We start from the raw sequence: 20,809 nt of genomic DNA, 5'->3' as shown, positions 1-20,809 counted from the left end.
AACTAGAGAAAGCCTGCAGGCAGCAAGGAAGACCCAATGCAGCCAAAAATAAATAAATAAATTTATTTTTTATAAAAATCTACCCTCTAAAGCTCAAAAATGAGTAAATTCAAAATGTTCCAGACAGTCAAATTAAGGCTAGGGATCCTCTTTGCTTGGAAAGTAGACAATGGTGAAAGTTCCAGATTACCTAATACCTATTAAAATGTAATGAGTGATATAACAAAACCTAAAAGTTTATCTGCATGTATTTTGGACTCCCACCCAAAGACCTTTTCACCAAGTCCTGCCTAGTGATTTCAACTCCTTTACAATACTGTTGATTAAAACTATGCTTACAGACCACACAAAACTACGAAGACTAGGTTGTGTTCCATAATACTTGAAGGGTATTCACATTTTAAGTTCTAACAGATACTCCCAAATGGCACGCCAAGAAGTCTTTGCCAATTTACATTCTAGCCGTTTGAGTGCCCATTCCTACACACTCTTGCCAACACCAGGTATTACCAATCTTGTTCATTTTTCCCAACTTGATAGGCAAAAATGCCATTACAATTGGCATTTGCCTAATGACTAGTGAGATAGGGTATCTTTTCCTAAGTAGATTGACCTTTCAGATAACCCCTTCTGAACTGCTGCTTATCCTTTGTACATTTTTGTAGTATGTTGTCTACCTTTTTGAGATTAACAGGAGTTCTTTATCTCCTAGTCTTTTTTTTTTTAAATAATATGATCTCTCTTAAGAGAATTTCCTAACTAGACACATTTTAGGGATGCTAAGACCTACATATCCAGACATAAAGTACAAACTTTTTTTTAATACAAATTCTTAACTTATTCACAATGCATAACTCATACTCTACAAAGAAGTGTGAAACATTGCTATGTATCTGTACATGTGAGAGCAAACTATGGGATTAAGCAGGAGTAGATACACTCAACTCTTATTTTCAATCTCCACTTGTAAATACACAAGTTTACTAATATGAGACACCACCACTTAGGTGTCAGATACTCCAAGAAGTCCTTTACAAACATTACCGTTTAATTCCCAACAACCTCGTGCAATAAGTTTTATTGCCCCTATTTACAGATAAGCGGAGAAATCCAGAGTAGCATCAGTTTGCCTGGGATCACAGAGAGGAGCAAGGATTCTAACTGACGTCTGTGTGATTCGAAGCAAGATACCACTGACCCTCCCAACAGTTTGTGTACTGCTGCCCCTAATTTTGCTCAGTTAATAGTGTGTGCACAGTGGGATCTAAAATATGACACAAATGAACCTACCTACGAAACAGACTCACAGACAGAGAACAGACTTGTGGTTGCCAAGGGGGTGGGGGTGGGGGATGGAGTGGGAGGTTGGGATTAGCAGATGCACACTATTATATATAGAATGGATAAACTGTAAGGTCCTACTGTATAGCACAGGGAACTATATTCAGTATCCTGTGATAAACCATAATGGAAAAGAATATAAAAAATAATGTATATGTATAACTGAATCACTTTGCCGTACAGTAGAAATTAACATTGTAAATCAACTATACTTCAATTTTAAAAAAATTATAAAAGTAAAAAACTGGTAGAGAAATGGGTAAAGAAGGTAAAAGGTAATACAAGAACATTGATCTCATCATTTTAGTCTAGGGAGGGAGGGAGATATCATCTAAACTGACAAAAAAATAGAAGACTAAGTACACGTCAATAAAAAATTAGTAGATCTAAGAAAGAAATGGAAGATCTAGGAGTTGTCTTGTTGACGCTCGGAGAATGTTGCTCTTTATGGCTGAGCAGGTATTTCTGCTGATGCGGAGGTTTGGTCAATGCCTAATGCAGATACACAATGCACAGTGCGGGGAGAGGGGAGGCCACAGGGCAGAGAACATTTTTTTATGTTTAAATTTTCCTGGGAATTCCCTGGCAATCCTGTGGTTAGGACTCCACGCTCTCAGTGCAGAGGGCCCAGTTCGATCCCTGACTGGGGAATTAAAAGTCCCACAGGCCACGGGGCATGGCCAAAAAATAAAAATTACAATTAAAAAATAAATTTTTCTTGCCTTGCTTAAAAAAAAAAAAAATAGTGTGTGCACATAGAAGGGTCTCATTTTCCTCCAAAGGTTCATTATATCATTTGAGATGTCTTAATAAAATCAAATAATACCAGGTGGTTTGATCATTACCATTGACTAAAACTATGGCTGTCACAACTGACCTTAAAAAAGCGGCACAGGCTCAGTCAGCCTTACTACAGGGTTCCTAGGCCTCTCACGATTTACCCTAGTCACCCTGTCAGAGGGTGTCCTGGGAACAGCTCCATGCCCCATGTAACGTTCTGGGGCACAGCCGTTTCCAGGAAGCACTTAAGAGGTAAAAGCAGCTGAACATAATCGCTGGTGAGCAGATCCCCAAATTAACCCAAGCATCAAGTCTTGCATGAGATGATCCCAAATAACCATCTGCTAAATGACATTAACTAAACTGAGTGAACCCCTAAAGTTAAATGCATGAAGAATCAGATCTCCTGAGCCCAGCAGAACACGGGGTGCCCTTGCTGCCCCTCTGGGCTCAGGCTCCACCACAATCCTGCCTCACACTCGGGCCTCTCTAATTCCGAACAGCTTGCCATTCCCCCGCACACACCAGGGTATTTCACACTTACATGCCTTGCCTCCTGCTGTCTCTTCTGCCTTTCCCATCCCCACTGCACAGTTAGCCTCAGTTGCCTTCACATGCCTTGCTCTCTGAACCTATGCCTGGCTGGCTGCACCAACACTCAGCTAAGCCCAATGCGCCTCCTGTGTTTCTGGGGCATCCCATATATACCTCATGATGTATTTACCACTTCTCTACCTGCAGAGATATTAATCCACCTCTGGGATCACTGGCACTGTGAGCCACTGTTAGTGCTGAAAACAAAAGTATCACTCAGGGATGGACACAGAACAAAGTACAAGTCACTATACTCCATGTACTTTTCTTTAGAACAAGTATCTTATTCACCTTTCTAGCCCCTGACACCTAGTATCGAACTGCCTACAAGCACAGGTGCTCCATCTATGCTTGTTAAACTAAAAATATTTTATAAGCCATAAGGAATGAATTCACTTCTGAAACTCAAAAACAATGCAGAAATAGGTAAATTTGCACACCAAAAATACAGAAATTAAAATTTTCAACCACACTTATCTCTCCAAAGAAAAGCAAGAGCTTCTCCATTTTTGTAAGAACAGCTGAGTTTAAAAAAGTAGTAAACATTTGGGGATCACTGGAAAGAACTCTATCATCATCATAGGTTTTCTTAAATAAGCTCGCCAATCATCATCTGCCCAGCTCCAGTGGCAAGCTGAGTAGAACTTTGTTTTGAAAACTAATTCTTTTTGTTGTTGTTGTTTTTTGTTGTCTTTGCTTATTTTGCTTTGAAAACTAATTCTTAAATTTCTCCTCAAAATATTATTTAGTAAAGCTCCCACTGCAAGTAAGTATTGTTAGTTTCTGAGGTAAGATCCAAAATTCAAGGTGGTAAGTATAAGAGAACATAAACTTCAGGTATTCGAACTTTAAGTTTTCAGAATTTAATCTTTATAGCTTTTGACTTAATTTTTACATGCAAGGGACACAAATGAATCGGGACCTAAACTTGTGAGAGTCAGCAGAACATCCATAGTAGAAAGAATAAGGCTGTTCCTAGAATGATACAGTCCTCCATGCTTGAAAAGACCGTTTTATGGGCTTCCCTGGTGGTGCAGTGGTTGAGAGTCCGCCTGCCGATACAGGGGACACGGGTTCGCGCCCCAGTCCGGGAAGATCCCACATGCCGCGGAGCGGCTGGGCCCGTGAGCCATGGCCGCTGGGCCTGTGCGTCCGGAGCCTGTGCTCCTTAACGGGAGAGGCCACAACAGTGAGAGGCCCGCGTACCGCAAAAAATAAAAATAAAAGTAAACTTACGTTTTCGGCAGAGCACTTCCAAATTTAAATGTGCATGTCTTTTGACATAGCAATTTTCAGTCTAAGAATTTACCTTAGAGAAATATCCAACCAAGCTTCCCTGGTGGTGCAGTGGTTAAGAATACACCTGCCAATGCAGGCAACACGGGTTCAAGCCCTGGTCCGGGAAGATCCCACATGCCACAGAGCAAATAAGCCTGTGCACCTCAACTACTGAGCCTGCGCTCTAGAGCCCACGTGCCACAACTACTGAAGCCCGCGCCACAACTACTGAAGCCCATGCGCCTAGAGCCCGTGCTCTGCAACAAGAGAAGCCACTGCAATGAGAAGCCCGCGCATAGCAACGAAGAGTAGCCCCCGCTCGCCACAACTAGAGAAAGCCCGCACATAGCAACAAAGACCCAACTCAGCCAAAAATAAATACATTTATTAAAAATATATATATATCCAACCAAGAGTCCTATGACATACATATACTTATGCTCCACTGAAATCACTATGAAAAGAACATTTAAATTGTTGCAACTATTTATATTGTTGCAATGCAACTTGGTTTAAGGAGAGTGAACTATTTGCACCTACACTGAAGATTCTTCAGGATACATTATTTAGTAAAAGCACAAAAAATAAACAGTATGATTTGATTATTAAATTAAAAAGTGTGGATACATGCACAGAAAAATTTCTGAAAACTAATATACCAAGTTACCAGCTATAAGACATGTGAAATACATGGGGATAGGGAGGATTAAAGAACAAATATCTTCACATTTTCATAATTCATGTGTTTCGAATTAATTTACATGTATACATTTGTTAAGAATTCATCAAAATGTTTAATATTCATATACTCTATCATACCTAGGTTATACCTTAATTTTTTTTAAGTAATACATACTCAATGAAGATAAAAACAAAAAGACACCACCCAAAGATTTCTACTTTTATGAGCCCACATCCCAAACAGAACAAAAATTTTTCATATTTCTGTTATCACCACCAAATGTAATATACATCCAGCCTTCACATTTGAATCTCAAGAGGAAAAAATGTAACAGCTGCCATGGGAGTGACTACTGGGTGATGCTCTATTGATGCTTTATACACATCCCCAGGATCCTATGAGGCATCCTTTCCATTCTAACCTCCCAGATTTGATTTCCTCATCCTTAAACATTTATCATCATGAATTCAGAAAGTAGAGCTGGGATTCAAACCCAGATGTAACATTCTTCTGGCTACACCCTTCAGTTCAACAAGAGCACATGAGGCAAGCATCAGGGCTCCTCATCAAGATGTTTCAGTACGGGCTTCCCTGGTGGCGCAGTGGTTGAGAGTCCACCTGCCAATGCAGGGGACACGGGTTCATGCCCCGGTCCGGGAGGATCCCACACGCCTCGGAGCGGCTGGGCCCGTGGGCCATGGCCGCTGAGCCTGCACGTCTGGAGCCTGTGCTCCGCAACGGGAGAGGCCACAACAGTGAGAGGCCCACGTACCGCAAAAAAAAAATATATATATATATATGTTTCAGTACGATTTCCCCCTCCTACTCTCTCCCAATCCTTAGTATTCCAAGTTTAAGAGACTTCTTTCCGCAAGGCAGGATCCTACTAAACTTGGTAACAAGGCGGGACAACCAGGCACCATGGACTCCACACAGGACACCTCTACCTCCTCTGCCATCTAAAACACATGCTGTGAATCACAATCACCTGCCTAGGATAAAGCCATGGCATCTACCTCCTCATGCCCTCTGTTCTACTCTCATATCTCCTTAGGCCCCCTCCAACTTCCCTGCAATTCATTTATACTAAGATGAAGCTGCTTAAAAAAACAAAACAAAAAAACCTTCAAGGAAAAAGTAGTCTCATTTTCTGTCTTAAAACAGGATGTCCGGATATTTTTATTCTGCAGTAAGCCCCGGATTCCAGACTACCTGTACCTGTCTTTTTCCTGCAGGAAGACAATAAATCAACCCTTCAAAGAAGCCAAACAAGATTTCTTTTTTCTTCAGAGAAAGCAAGAAACAGGACATCTCTGCTCCAACTTGCCACTGCAAACAAGATCAGGCTGCTGTGTAAGCTACTTTTTGAGGATTTGACAACTTTAAATGGGAGAAATGAAGACAGGGCAGAGTCACAGGACCTGGAAATGGGTTCTACTAATCACCTGCAGTGCCATGGGCAAGTCACTTCTTCTCCCAGGGCTTTACGGAAAATCCTTTGGTAAAGCAACTAATACCATTTTTAAAAAACCCTATTGTGCTATCTCATTTTTATTAGTTTTCTCTCTTAAAATAGTAGGTGTTTAACACATTCTGAAGGTAGCATTCTATTAATTAAAGGACTTGCATAGACAAAGAAAGTCTTAAAAGTTATTCAGACCAAGTCACCTGTCTCAAAACGAAGTGCTCTAACCTATCACCTTGTTTCGGTGACTCCTGTGGCCAAAGACAGCATTCATAATTTGAGAAGGAGGCTACTTTACCAAGGACCAGATTTTTTAATATGCAAAAATGAGAGAATTTAGGGCACTTCAAGGGTTTCTTATATTTCTTATAACTTAAATTTTATTAATAAAATGGACGGAATGCTTTATTCAAGTATAGTAAAATAACAAAGTGATTAAAGTATTTTAAACCTCGCCCATAATATTCAAAAATATTGTGGCCATTAGTTTCAGCCTTTGCTTGTCTTTAATCAAGTATTTAGACAAGCGCATAGAAGCACTGGACTTTGCACTGTTTTGGAACCAAATATGTACTAATAAAAAGCAGAATGGGTTGTCCACAGGAAAGTGAGCTCACAGTCACCAGAAGGGTGAAAACAGACGCCAGAGGGTAGGTCAACTGTTACCAACAAGTCTTGTCCACTGAACAAGAGGAGGATCTACTAACCTTAGGAGCCGCTTCCATCTCTAGCAACTTATAAATAGAACATACTTATAGATGTTTCTGGAACATAAAAAAAAAAAAAACTAAGAGCCTAATAAATGAATTCTGGATGAAAGGCTGTATTCCAGGTTGCTCCTGGAATACAGCGATTTGTAAATCGCTCTCCATTTATTTACAGCACAGCCAGAAGGCTGAGACTTAACACCGCTCCCACTCACTTTTTCATCCATCTAAAGCACAAACTCTCAGTGATACTCTACACAGTTGATTACTTTCCTTCTCCACAGGCTTTCTTCACTTCTCTCCCAGGAACAGTTCGCTGTGCTTGACTTCCGCTAATCACTGACCTCCTTCCCTCTCCTCTGCTGGTCCTTCCTTCCTCCTAGAGCTCCAGGCTCAGTTCCTTGATGATCTTGTCCAGTTCCATGATTTCAATACTACAAGCTAATGAAGCCTCTGATGCTCACCTCTGCTTCCTACCTTCTCCTGGGCTCCAGTCCAATATATCCAACTACCTGCTTGACGTCATCATTTACATTTCTAATAGGCATTAGAAACAAAATATGCCAAAAGTAAAGCTCCTGACTTCCACCCAAGAACCTGTTTGTCTCACAATACTCTCCATCTGGGTCAATGGCACCACCTTCCAACCAGTTGTTCTGGTCAAAAAACCTTGTCATCCTTTCCTCTTCTCACACCTCTCATCCAATCCATCAGCAAACCCTATTAGCTGTTCTGTAGAAATAAACAGAGACTGACCACTACTCGTTACCTCAAAAGTTAACACCATGCTCTCTTACCAGCATATTACAAGGGGACTGGCTCCCCATTTCTAGCGCTAAATGCTATTTTCAGGTATTTTATGTTCTAAGTATTTTCAAGCCTAAACACTCCCCTCCTTCAATTTGTGGAAGATCTACAAAGATGGCCACCATCAATTCCTCCTCTGTGTACATGCATGCCACTCCACCATCAAGAGAGGGAAGCTATTTCCACATCCCCCTTGAACCTGTCCTGGCCTCGTGGCCTGCCTTTATCAGTAGAATGGGATTAAAAGCAACAACGTGCCAATTCTGCATCTAGCCTTTAAGAGGCCCCGCAGCTTCTGATTTCACTTGCGGTAGCCAGCCAGGGGCCACTACTGAGTGATGAGATACCGAGTAGAGAAAGATGACCTGGATAAGCACCAAGAGGCCAGACATGTGAGTGAAGTCTTCTTGGACCTTTTAGCCCAGCTTAGTAAATGACTCAAAATGATACCACGTGGAAGAGAACTAACCACCTAACAGACCCATATGACCACAGGAAAAAGTAAGTTGCTGTTGTTCCGAGCCACCAGTTTTCAGAGGGCTGCGATAGAGAACTGAAACATCATAATGACAATGGAATCAACATCCTAAACAACTAAGTGATAATGGCCGATATTCTAAGGACTCAGGCCTCGTTCAGCTTAGAGTTCCACTAGATTTTTAACAGGATTTTTTTTTTTCATTTCAAAGTTTGGTTTGAGGAAACAATAATTCCATAATTTCAAACCTTTTCCTAATCAAGTTAAATGGCCTCAGCATAATTCTCTCAAACACATAATTTATGTACTATGGACTCCCCTTCAGGGAAACAAAATTCCTATACTGTATTGATATTTATTATAGCTGTGTTTATTTACCAAATACTTACCAAACAGCAATTTCAGACCATGATAAATTTTAATAGAACACCGAAAACTGTTTGCAACCAGCTTTCAAGCAAAACTCTGTAGTCAAAGCCCATTTGTAAACATCAGATTTATGGGGCAGAGATCTTAAGTAAACATGCCAATCCAGGGACTTCCCTGGCAGTCCAACGGTTAAGACTTCACACTTCCAATGCAGGGGTCACGGGTTCAATCCCTGGTCGGGGAACTAAGATCCCACATGCCATGTGGCCAAAAAAAAAAACAAAAACAAAAACCAAACAAACAACAACAAAAACTTCTATGCCTGTGGTGACTGTTACACAACTCTGTAAATATACCAAAAATCACTGAATTGCACAAGTAAAGCAAGTGAATTGTATGGTATGTAAATTATAACTCAATAAAAATTTTTAAAAATAAAAATGCCAATCCTATCCCTTGGTCACTGCTCCCACACTGCCACCTCCTGTCTTATGACTCTAGAAGCTTGAATCAGAGTCAACAGTTGATAAAGGAAACTCAGCTAAGAATAGCACAGACTCTCTCCTTCCTCCCAGACGAAACCAACCACCAGCGTTCCTGAATGGATAATTCACTTTTCAAAATTAGTTACTGCTAGAAAAGTTGCTGTCTGAATGCTGCTAAAGACTATTAAAATGGAGTTGCTTCAAAATATATATCAAGGTGGCTCAACAGCTTCACTTTAATACAAAATCCCAGACCTATAACAACACATGAACTACAATAGTGTGGCTCACAAAAGCATTTCAAATTACGGCAAAGATCATGTCCCTCTTGCTGACTGCCCAAAAGAGGTACACGTGCAAAAGCAACTGAACTACCATACTACAGAAAAGAAATACAAGTCAAGTTCCTTACAGGGAAAAGCCCAGCTCTCTGCAATTCCAAAATATATTTTTAAACCTTAGCTGGTAACTCATTTATTTCAAGCAGAATGCAAAACTCAGAACAAAATATGCCTCCTGTTAGTTTATTATAATGGCATTTGGCGTGAACAGAGAATGTAAGTCATCACACAAATCAAAAGGAAACCAGAAACAGAAGCCAAGATTCTCAGTTCCCACTGGCTCCAGGCACATGTCACGTTTTCATAACGTCTTCCTTGTTATCATGGACAGCCACACAGAAGCTACTTATCAACATTTTTTTTAAATTCTAATAAAGTGAGAAAGAAAAGTGAGAAAACTTTCTCAAACTGTACTGAGAAAACAACGTGAAATCAAGAAAAATCTCATTGGCTACAACCACTTAAGCAGTCATGCATTACTGATCTTAAACCGAGCACTGCAAAGATAACCTTGCCTATGATTCTTTACCAGCCGTGAAAGTTTCCTAACATTCAGAATCTCAGGGCTATGCATGTTTGAGAAATTTCCCTAATTCACAAGATTCACCTGTACCACCACTGATAAACCAAGGGCATACCTGTTAAAATATTTAGCATTAGTAACAGCTTTTACCGTCCTGAGACAACAGGGTCTTATGCCCTGGCTAATGGGCACATGGCTAGTCATGGCACCATCCTATTCTATACTTAACAGCTTTTAAAAGGCAGCACTAGCTTTTAAATGGCCATTTAAAGTAAGATATATTTAAAACCACAGTAATTTTTATACATGCTCTACCCCATTTATATGCTAAACATAAGATTCTAATACGGAAATAAGCTGTTCATTTTATTTCCTTTTTTTTTTTTTTTTTTAATTTTAAGGAAGCAAGAAACAAAGACATTTGAGCTTAGGCACCACAGTCTGTTTTAACGGATCCTTCCTGGAAAAATATTAACTATGATATCCCACTATTTTTTCTCTTTCATTCAAATATGTTTTGGCTACGTACAATTCTAATCAAGGCCAAGAGCTAAATCATGAGGAAGTTTAAGCTAGAAAAAGCTGGAAAATACACAAATTCTCATAATTTAAAAAAGTAATGGAAAACGAATTAAACCACCATCCGCTCAGTTCCCCAGCGTCAGCAACTTTCCTGTTACCTCTCCCATGCCCAAAGCCCACAACATAACAAAAAGGAAATCGGCGCTATTTACAAAATCATATAGGGGCACACCAAGGTTCCCCAAGATACCAGTGACTCTTCCAACCAAAGTCAGCCACCGTCTTCCAAAGTCAAAACAATTTTCACACCCACCCTCACCCCCAAGGAGGGAGGGAATTTTTTTTTTTAAAGCTTATACCTCCAGAGTGAAGCCAAGTCTTCATGTGCTGTATCTTTTATATCTGGAACAAAAAGTACAACACTATCACTGGTACTCAGTGCAATCTTCTCTTCATTCTGGATGCACGGGACCTCAAACTCTGTGAAGCACTGCTATAATCTTCCCCAACTGGGGGGTATCTGAATGCAGAAAAGCAACATTCCTTCCACATTCCCTTGTGACTTGGGTAATCAGCAGCTAGGCTTGGTCTGAACCAAACTCAACAATGCCCCTTCCTGAAATGGTCCCACCCAGCTTTGCTCCCCGTCAGAGTTGGGCCATCCTACCACGCATCAAATCACCCCCTGGGCCTGCTCCCCTGTTTAGCTGCTGCAAGCCCATTGATCCATCTCAGAGTGCTGCCATAAGCATTCTTCTGCACCGGGCTCCCAACATGCCTTGCACAGCAGGTATAAAGGTCACTGCTGCATATGTGGGTATGCCTGCCTCAGGTGCCCACATGATGATGGGATGGAATGCAATGACTGCTAAGCACAAAGAACTCCACCCAGAAGTCCAGCAGGCTCACTGGCAAGGGCTGGTCCGCGGCATTCAATTCACTGTCACCAGTACCACCTCTTGACCCTCCTATAGGTGCTGGGCACGTGGATCACGAAGGTGCCTTCTCTGCCCTCTCCCAAAGCCTATTCAGACAGTGGAACAGTCCAGATAAGGAAAACTACAACACAGTTCCAAGGTTCAGTTAGAACAAAATTGTGACATAGATTTCCGGCAAATCTCCCTGGGCAGGGCTTCCCCAGTAGCGCAATGGATAAGAATCTGCCTGCCAACGCAGGGGACACAGGTTCGATCCCTGATCCAGGAAGATCCCACGTGCCGCGGAGCAACTAAGCCCGTGTGCCACAACTACTGAGCCTGCGCTCTAGAGCCCGCGAGCCACAACTACTGAGCCCACATGCCTTAGAGCCCATGCTCCACAACAAGAGAAGCCACCGCAATGAGAAGCCCGCACACCGCAATGAAGAGAAGCCCGCATGCAGTAACGAAGACCCAACACAGCCAAAAATAAATAAGTGAAATTAAAATTAAAATTTTTTTTTTTAAATCCCCTGGCAGAGAAAGCAAGCTCTATTGTTGTTTTTAGCCATTTCTGTACAAGCAAAGGACTTACTTGATTGCTCTCTAAATCAGTTAAAAAAAAAAAAATTGTCTCCAATGTACTCACTCCTATTTACTTTGCTAGTAAGACAATAACATTCAAAATCCTCAGCATTTTAATGCTAATGCAAATCAGCTACAAAATTTAATCTACATTGTTAATAAACTGAAGAAGTTTCCATTGATAAATACTTTCTGCCACTGGTAACATTTTACTTTATGTGATTTCCTAAGCAGCAACTCCTGTTTGCCATAAAGTAACAAGTAAACTAAGTATGTTTTTAGGTTGGGCAAAAGCCTTTAAGAATAAAACAGGCAGTCTATTAACCAGACAATGTTTTTAATTCCCTACACATGGGGGACAAATTCACACCAGCCTGGAGAAGGAAAATCAGGAGAGTAAAGCAAAGTTATTGCATTTACACACAGGTCAAGACACTTAATGTTTAAATTTAGAAACTCTCAAATGTTAAAATGCCTGTCCTTCAACACAACCATCTGCCTATTTCTTATTCAACATCTGAAGAAAATTAAGATACAGTGGCTAAACATGAAACCAATTAGAATTTGAAGAATGTGCTTACATTTTTTTCCAGTAGGTAAACAATTCAGACTATGCCTTTAACCTTTTTTTAAGGAGCTATGACTTCTCCCGCAATTTTTCAATTGTTTATTAAACTGAGATCAATTTAGATAGTTTTCAGTACACGTTCTATTGTTTTAGAAGCTTTTAAAAGAGAACTCCATTCTGCTATATAAAATAACTTGACCCCTACCAAAATTCCCAACTAGAACTAAATCTGGCCACGCCAAATCCCTTTCCAACTATCCTGATGAAAATTAAGTACATGAAGAGAAATCCACAAAAATCCAAACAGGCTGGCAAACAAAAACACAATTTGTAAAAGTGCTTTACCTGGAAGAGAGCTCAATCTAAAAATAGGCATAGGGGGTTTCCCTGGTGGTGCAGCGGTTAAGAATCCGGCTGCCAAGGCAGCAGACACGGGTTCGAGCCCTGGTCTAGGAAGATACCACATGCCGCGGAGCAACTAAGCCCATGCGCCACAACTACTGAGCCTGCGTGTTGCAACTACTGAAGCCCGCACGCCTAGAGCTCATGCTCCGCAACAAAAGAAGCCACCGCAAGGAGAAGCCCGCGCACCACAACGAAGAGTAGCCCCCGCTCGCCGCAACTAGAGAAAGCCCGCACGCAGCAACAGACCCAACGCAGCCAAAAATAAATAAATTAAAAAAATATATAGGCATAGGGACTTCCCTGGTGGCACAGTGATTAGGAATCCGCCTGCCAATGCAGGGGACACGGGTTCGATCCCTGGTCCGGGAAGATCCCACATGCCGTGGAGCAACTAAGCCTGCGCTCCACAACTACTGAGCCTGCGCTCTAGAGCCCGCGAGCCACAACTACCGAAGCCCACGTGCCACAACTACTGAAGCCCGTGCACCTAGAGCCTGTGCTCCGCACCAAGAAAAGCCACCGCAATGAGAAGCCCGCTCGCCACAACCAGCGAAAGCCTGCATGCAGCAGCGAAGACCCAACACAGCCAAAAAATTAATTAATTAATTTTAAAAAGAAACTAAAAAAGAAACTCTCTTTAAAATAAAGTAAAATAATTTAAAAATAAATTAAAAAAATAAAAATAGGCATAGGATGACCTGTTAGGTAGCCATCTCTCCCAGCCAAGCACCAGGGAAATGCACAGCAAACCCTTTCCGCCCTCCAGCGTACACACCCTCACCAATATCTAACCAGACACTCTGGCTGCCCTAGTTTAAATTAACTTCCAGCTTACTACTTGGCCCAGGTTGGGAGTGGGGGATGGGAGGGGGAAAGGAAGAAACTAACCCCACCTTGCAAAGCCCAGCAACGCATAAGCCAACACCAGCACCACCGGGAGGAAGCAGAGCCTTTCAAGTCAGAGCTACAGAGCCGGGATCTGGCCTGCTCTGGAGAAGGGAGCCATTTCTCCAAAATACTTAAGAGATTAAAACACAGTCTCCAAACATTCTGTAAATTGGCACACTACATATGCTTTCCGAAAAGTGCAATCCCCCTTGTTTAAGTAGCAAAAATCTTCAGCCTTCTCCATCTCTTGGTGCTTATCTGTAAGCAAAAGTATTTTTTAAATGGGGGCGTTGGGGGGGAGTGGGGGGAAGGCCTGGAGACAAAGGCGGGTTTGCAGAAAGCTGTCTTACTTGCAGTGACTGAAAGGCGCTTCTGGGCAGGAGAAGCCCAGGCGTTCACTCACGTGTTCCAATCCCGGCGGGCGAGCTACCAGGGTAAAGGCAAATTCTTCTCCTCTCAGATGTGCGGACGGCCTCCCAGGCCTCTCAGACTCGTCGCCGCCAACTCGGGACAGAGAAGGAAAGGCACGCCACACCCGCGCGTGTCTGCAGCTGCTTCCGCCTATCCTGCACTTTCAGGTGGGGGGCGGCGGGCTGGAGCGGTCACCCATTGCCTCCTAATTCCCACAGATGCCCAGAAACTGCCCTTTGAGACTTTGATTTCCTGTTGCAGCAACTTGACCTACTCTGCCGGAGAACATGTAGCTGTGAGAGCTTCCTTAAGCGACTTTATTACCAGTAACAATAATCCACTGGCAGGGGCCACAGACAAGTCGTCTATTCCTTCACAGCAGTACCAACACACGTTCACACTCACACACACACACACCTGCCAGAAACTTTAGGGCAAAAGACGAGAAACGCCAAGTCATACAGCAACCCAATAACAGTAAAAGGAAAAGTTGTTTTCAGCTGTGTTGAGTCTCTCCTCCCAATGGTTGAGAACAGAATCAATGAGAACATAATAAGTAAGCTCACCTTTGCCTTTTGGGGACCGAGTGCTCAACTTCTATGAGTTTCCCGTGCAGTTCCACTTTACCTGCGGACACACAAGAGGTGGAGGAGCAGTTGGCCCGGTTTAGCGGCTCTCTGGGCCCGAAGGACCCGCACAGCCTAAGCAGCGACACGAGTGGCCTCCTGAGACCCCGAAAGACACCCGGACGTGGCTCAAAGCCGAGAGAGAAACCGGCTCCGCGCGTGGGAAGCTGAGCCCCTGGAGGCTGCGTGTGTGTAACTTACAGATGGGTGGGAAGGGGGATCAACTGGCTGACCCACTACTTCGGGAACACTCTACCCGCCCCCCCCAACCCCGTCCGCTTCCCCAGAGACTCCAGAAGACAAGCTCGGGGGAAGGGGCTACGTGGGCTTTCTTCAGGAGGGGGCGCCCAGGCCCTTCTCCCGGGTTCAAGCCCAGGCCCGCCGGGAACTGGCAGTGAGCGGCGGGAAAGGCTCGAGGACCGCAAGGCAGGAGCGGCAAGAACGAACGTCCAGAGGCGCAGCTCAGCACAGACTGCACAGCGCGCGAGGGACGGCGCAGCACCCGCCACCCCGAAAGCCATGTGGCTCGGAGTGGGACCTGAACACAGCCTTCCCCCGGGCGTCCCACCCCTGCGCGCCTCCCCGCCACGCACGGCCCCCCGCCCTCGCCGAGCGCTCCCCACCAGTCCCGGAGGCCGCGGCCCGAAGCCTGGCAGCCCGGCGCCACAGCGGGACTCGCTCCGAGGCGACCCGTGGTCGCCCGCGCCCACCTGCCCCTCTAGCTCGTTGTACGCGGGAAGGTCGAGCAAATAACCCGGGTCGCCCTCGCCCGCCTCCCGCAAGGTTGAGGGGAAGCGCGGGGCCGCCCGTGCTAGGCACCACCCGCGGCCTCGTTCGGCAGCCGGGTCAAGGCCACTTTGAGTTCTCCCGCGGCCGGGGTCTGGGGCGGAAGGGGAGGCAGCGAACCAACACCACAAATAACCGGCAGGGAGAGGAAGGAAGGAGCGAGAAACAGGCGTTCGCTCTCGGTCCCCAAGCAAGGCCCGGCGGGCCGGAGCCTGGAGCACGCGCCTGGGCCCGGGCGGGGCGCGGAGCGAGCACACCCCCCCTTCCAGCCCCGCTCCCAGGCGCCACACAGTCCCCCACGCCTCCCCTCCGAGCCCGCGCCGGGGCTTTCTTGACAGCGCGTTCGCTCTCAGCCCTCAAAGCCCGGCGGGGGAGGGGAGCCGCGGGGGCCGGGTAGGCGCCCGGGCTGGGAGAAGGGCCCCGACCCACGCGTGCAGGCGCCCGGGCCTCGTCCCCTCTCCCCCGCCCGCCCAGGCCGGGGCCCTGTGTGGACAACCCCGTGTCAGCCGCGGCCCGACCCCGGCAGGCCCGGGCAAGAGGCGCGGAGCTGGGCAGGCGTCCCGGCGGAGCCCGGCCGGGGCCCACCTGAAAGCGCTTCGATGGCCTTGAGGGCCCAGCTCTCGTCCGGACAGTCCACAAACGCGTAGCCTGTCTTCACCAGGAAGGGTCCCGACACCGGGATCTTGGCGTCCTTGAAGATACTTTCCAGGTCCGAGGGGACGGCGTTCTCGCTGAGGTTTCCGATATACAGTTTGTTCATTGTGAAGAGCGGTTGTTTAAAAAAATTAAGAGAAAAACGAAAAATTAAAACCACCCACAGCGATGGATGGATCCGGCGGGTTTTGTTCCCCTTCTCTTCTCGCCGTTAAAATACAGACACACTAAGAACCAAGGACAAGAACGAGGAGCGAAAAATCAGATCCGAGGGTTTCTGTTTTTCCTTTTCTAGGTATTAAAAAAAAAGAAGAAAAGAAAAAGCCTTGCTACAACCCAAACGCATCAACGAGTCTTCCTAACTCGGAGGAGGAGGCGGGATTAGCGAGAAAAAGGAGGAGAGGAGGGAGGGGGGAAACTACTTTTTGTCTCTTACTCCCCAACCCCTCTGGCATCGGCCAGCGGACTGTGAAAATATCACACTACGTGAGGGCAGGCGCCGCCTCCCCATAAAAAACCCAGAAGGGTGACTGGCAGGGGGGAGGGGAGAAGGGGTGGAGGGAGGAAGGCGCAGGAGGCGGAAAAAATCCGCTCCGAGTGTCCGGCTTTTTGAATGAGCCACGTGTTCAAACTACAAATCAACGTCTCACGTGAGGAATCCCAGCGCCTCAATTAGAGTGGGCTTCGCAGGAAAAAAAGAGCTAGCAGGAAGAGGGGGAGGGGAAACGAGATTGGGCGAGGGACCGTGAGAAGGCGAGGAGGAAGAGGGGCGGAAAATGCTAAAGGAGCCGCAGCCGAGGCATGGAGGGGAGCGCGGCCGGGGGAGCAGATTGTCACCACGGAGTTTAGAAAGCGTTATCTGGTCGGGGCGGATCCGGAGGGGGAGGGGGAGGGGAGAAATATTGATTTTTTTTTTTTTTTAAATGAGATAGGAGTCGGGGTGCTAACTAGGCAATTCCTCAGCTCTATTTACCGGAGTTTTCAATGTTCGATTTTTAAAAAGAGGTAATTAACAAAGCCAAAGAGTCCCCATTCCGAACTCGCCTTGTGGCTTTGATGACACAAGTGTAACCTCGGCAAAGCCGCGAGCACCTTCCCAGGGCTGGCAGGGACGGAAACGCAATAAGGGGGTGTCTGGGTGGGTGGGTGCGGGCGGGAGAGGCGGGCAGACGCGCCCCACCCTGTGCACCCTTTACAGTCGCGGGCACCGGGGAAGTGGGGCGGCCCCGAGCCAGGGGGATGGGGGATGGGAGCCCGCGGCGTCCTGGGCGGGTGTCTGGGCGACACCTCCTCCGCCTCCGCCTGCGCTCGCGGTGGCTTTGGGCTTCGCGTTTGCCATTGGTTGCGCGATTCAGAAAAGGCTCGGGGATCAATGAGGCCGGGGGCGGGCTTGGCCACCGGTGGGGGAGGGGAGCGCAGGGGCCGAGGTTTCTGGCGTGGGGATGGGGGCGTCCCGGGCCTCGGAGGCCGGAGCCGAGAATTCAGAGTGGGAAAAGTCGGTATTTAAACGGAAACCATTTCTTCCTGTAGTTTCCAGAGGAGGAGGAGGAGTGGGGTAGGCTGGTACTTTTATTTAAAGAATTTTAGTTGGAGAACTTGGGACTCTTAAAACAGGAAGACCGCTCTGCGTTACCCCTAGGTGGTATTTGCACTCGAAAAATTGCTCGAGTCTCTTTCTGCTTCTTTTCTGCCCGCATTTGGCCATGAGAACCATTCATAATTTCCCCTGTGTGTAACGAGTACAATGGTGGGTGTGGGGGGGAGGGTCTGGGCCCGGTGGAGCCTTACTGGGCCGACAAAATGAGGACTGGAGACGAGGAATACGGAAATGAGTGCTGGGGTTCTTCTGGAAATCTCCAAGTGTTTCATGATTGTGTACTCCACTCAAAGGCTTCATGTGCACCAGGATACTTGAGGTTTATTTTTAACAGGTATTCCATGGAAAAGAATGCTTATTTTTAAAAAGTGATTGCAATTATATATAGGATGGAAATATAAGCCAGAATCTTTAATGACTTAATACTTATTATTAGAAAAATGCATTGAGTAGTAGAGAAAATACTGTTTACACTGAATCATCTTCAGTAATTATGACAGTTGATATAGTTCATTTCTTTTGGTCCAATCCGTATATGGCATTTAAAGGTGTATGATTTCCAATTGAAAGATGAATGGCGGATTATTTTTTAAATATGTGGGAATTATTGCATGGTATAAAGAGCATTTACATTTTTTCTTTTAAAGGGAACATAATTTTGTGTTAAGAAACCGGAAGGTGTCAGATCATCCATTTTAAATGCAACTGTTTCTTTCTAACAGGTTTTTCTTTTCCTGCCAAGCAAATCCAACTTTTTAAACGTAAACTCACTTTCACAATATTTTCATTCACATTTAATTTAGTGAAATGTTTTTACTTTACGATACGGAGGGGGCAAACATGTTCTTGTGTGATCATGTTTTGAACTGCGTTATGAGCTATGTCTTCAAAGAACGTTTTGGTGGTGAAATTTTAAGTTTCTGGTTAGATTTAACTTTTAAAAAGAGCTTACTTATTTTTCCTTTTCATGTTTTTGAAAAGAGAACCTTCGTTCTAAAAAAAGGGAAAAAATATATGTATTCTTTATGACTTCTGTGGTATTCAAAATGTAAATATCAAATTATGAATTTATTTTTCATTTACCTGTTGCATGTGATCAAAAGCTATTTGGAGAAATATGCTTTTCATTCATTTAGTAATATTTGCTTTTCTCTAAATTTTATAGTCTGTTGACCATTTAAGTTTTAGTAATTTTTCATAAGAACAATTTTATATGTTCAACTTGCTTTCAAAAATCAATTGAATGTTGCCTTCTGGATTCTTGACTGTACTTGCTCTTATTAAAACTGAGACCTAAGAAAATACTTCTAAAGCAGGGGGTAAAATGTTTATTTTCCATAAATACTAGTCCGTGCCTGTCTGTCACTATCAAACAAATCTAACAGCTGGAATTTAAAACAAGTGTGTGCTGTTTTGATGAATATGTTCCTGGGGCTCTTGTGAATTTAATCTGTGTATTATTATAACAAACTGGATACTCCGTCTAGGACCTTAAAAACATACACGAGTTATATAAGCTCAGACATCAAAAAGGGAGGTAAATACAGTCCATTCCACTTCGAATTTTCCTAGCATTTGAGGGATAAGTATATGATCAATGGCTGAGTAAAAAGAGCATGGGTAATTGGGTTTTTTTACTGGCATTTCAAGTGTAAAAATATCTTCGGCGGATTTTCAAGAATGAATATAAGGTTGATGTAACCTCCAGTCTGAATGAGTCTCACACATGAAATTAACCGTGTGTATGGGCTACTCCAAGTTCTTCCTGAAGCAACTGCAGCTCCTAATTAATGTTAACTCCACGAAGGACTCCCACCCATTGTATGTGCTCTGATGCGGTTGAGTCTTTCCAACTGTAGCCTGTTTACTCTTTGGACAGCTGCACCTCCTCCTGATCTCCTGACCTGAAGGCAATAAAAATGTTTCTTAAAGGTCAGTGTAATATTAAAGGAGAAAAAACATGCTTAGAAGGTCGGTTACCCCTCCTGTATCCACAGGTTATAAGCGACGGCTTATCAGGTAGAGGAGGGAGAAGGGGCATTCTTGTTGCTACCCCTAACTCCTGGCTTCCTCTTGTTGCTACCCCTAACTCCTGGCTTCCTCTGAGACCAGCCCAGAGCCGAAGTCCTTAACGCGGGTGGGCACGCAATGCCCGCCGCGTCGCCTGGGCCTCATAGGAGGTATTTTTTAACATTCTCTTGCTCCTTCGAACAGCTCTCCTGGACTCTGATCTGTTAAAACCAGATGCGTGATAAGTGGTAACCTGGCTCTGCCCTCTCTTCAGAATATGCCTTCAGTTATTTTTGTTTAAAATAAAAAATGGTGCCCTAGGAGATGTTTCCTTTTTCCCCTGGCTCTGCCGGGAGAAAGAGGGCGGGATCCTTCGTCGGCCGCTGCTCGCCTCAGAGGCCCTAGACCACCCGTCCGCCCTAGCCCTGCCGCGGGACAGGCGCCTGCTGGCTCCGCCTCGGGGTCTGTCCCTCCGCGCGGAGCCGCGTGGAGGGTTAGACGTGGGGGCCCGGGCAGGGGAGCCTCTCTCGTCCCCCTCGCGGCACTACCCCACCTGAGCTCGTCCTTCCCCTGCCGGCCGGGGCGGACCAGGCAGCGAGTCTGGCGACCCTGCCGCACTTCCGGCCTGTTTCTAGTGTGCCAGGGGCTCCCTGGAGCTGGGGGATGCTCGGTACCCACGGAGAAAGACCGCAAGGAGAGCTCCCTGAACCCTCCGCCTATGCCCGGGGCGGGGCGGGGCGGTGAGACGGGTGCACTGGGCGCGCGAACGCGGCTCCGGGGCGGGGCTTCGCGCTCTGTGGGGCCGACTAGCTGAGCCCGAGTCTGAGCAACCAGCTTGGAGAGAGACGCCGCCCCTGGCTGGGGAGGGGGCGGGAGGGCTTCTCTCACCCGATTGGTGGACGGAGGGAACCTATCACCGTCGGCTACCTCCGCCGGAGCCGTTTGCTAGTTCCCATTCATTGGCCATGGAGCAGCCCTTGGATTTCCATC

The 20,809-nt window shown here is 45.5% G+C and overlaps 1 protein-coding gene across 1 annotated transcript in view; it reads right to left on the bottom strand.

The window, feature by feature from the left end:
- Positions 1-16,792, bottom strand: part of IGF2BP3 (insulin like growth factor 2 mRNA binding protein 3) — a 139,141-nt gene extending 122,349 nt beyond the window's left edge. The window contains exons 1-2 of the mRNA XM_067746152.1: positions 16,144-16,792; positions 14,713-14,773 (exon numbers count right to left, since the gene is read on the bottom strand). Coding sequence (XP_067602253.1) covers positions 14,713-14,773; positions 16,144-16,318 — 236 coding nt within the window. The 5' untranslated portion in view covers positions 16,319-16,792. The remainder of the gene's footprint in view (positions 1-14,712; positions 14,774-16,143) is intronic.
- Positions 16,793-20,809: the final 4,017 nt, after the last annotated feature.

This window comes from Pseudorca crassidens, chromosome 8 (assembly GCF_039906515.1).
Source record: "Pseudorca crassidens isolate mPseCra1 chromosome 8, mPseCra1.hap1, whole genome shotgun sequence".
NCBI classification, from domain to species: Eukaryota; Metazoa; Chordata; class Mammalia; order Artiodactyla; family Delphinidae; genus Pseudorca; species Pseudorca crassidens.
Note: the sequence above shows the minus strand (reverse complement) of the source record. Positions and strands in the feature narration are given on the sequence as shown.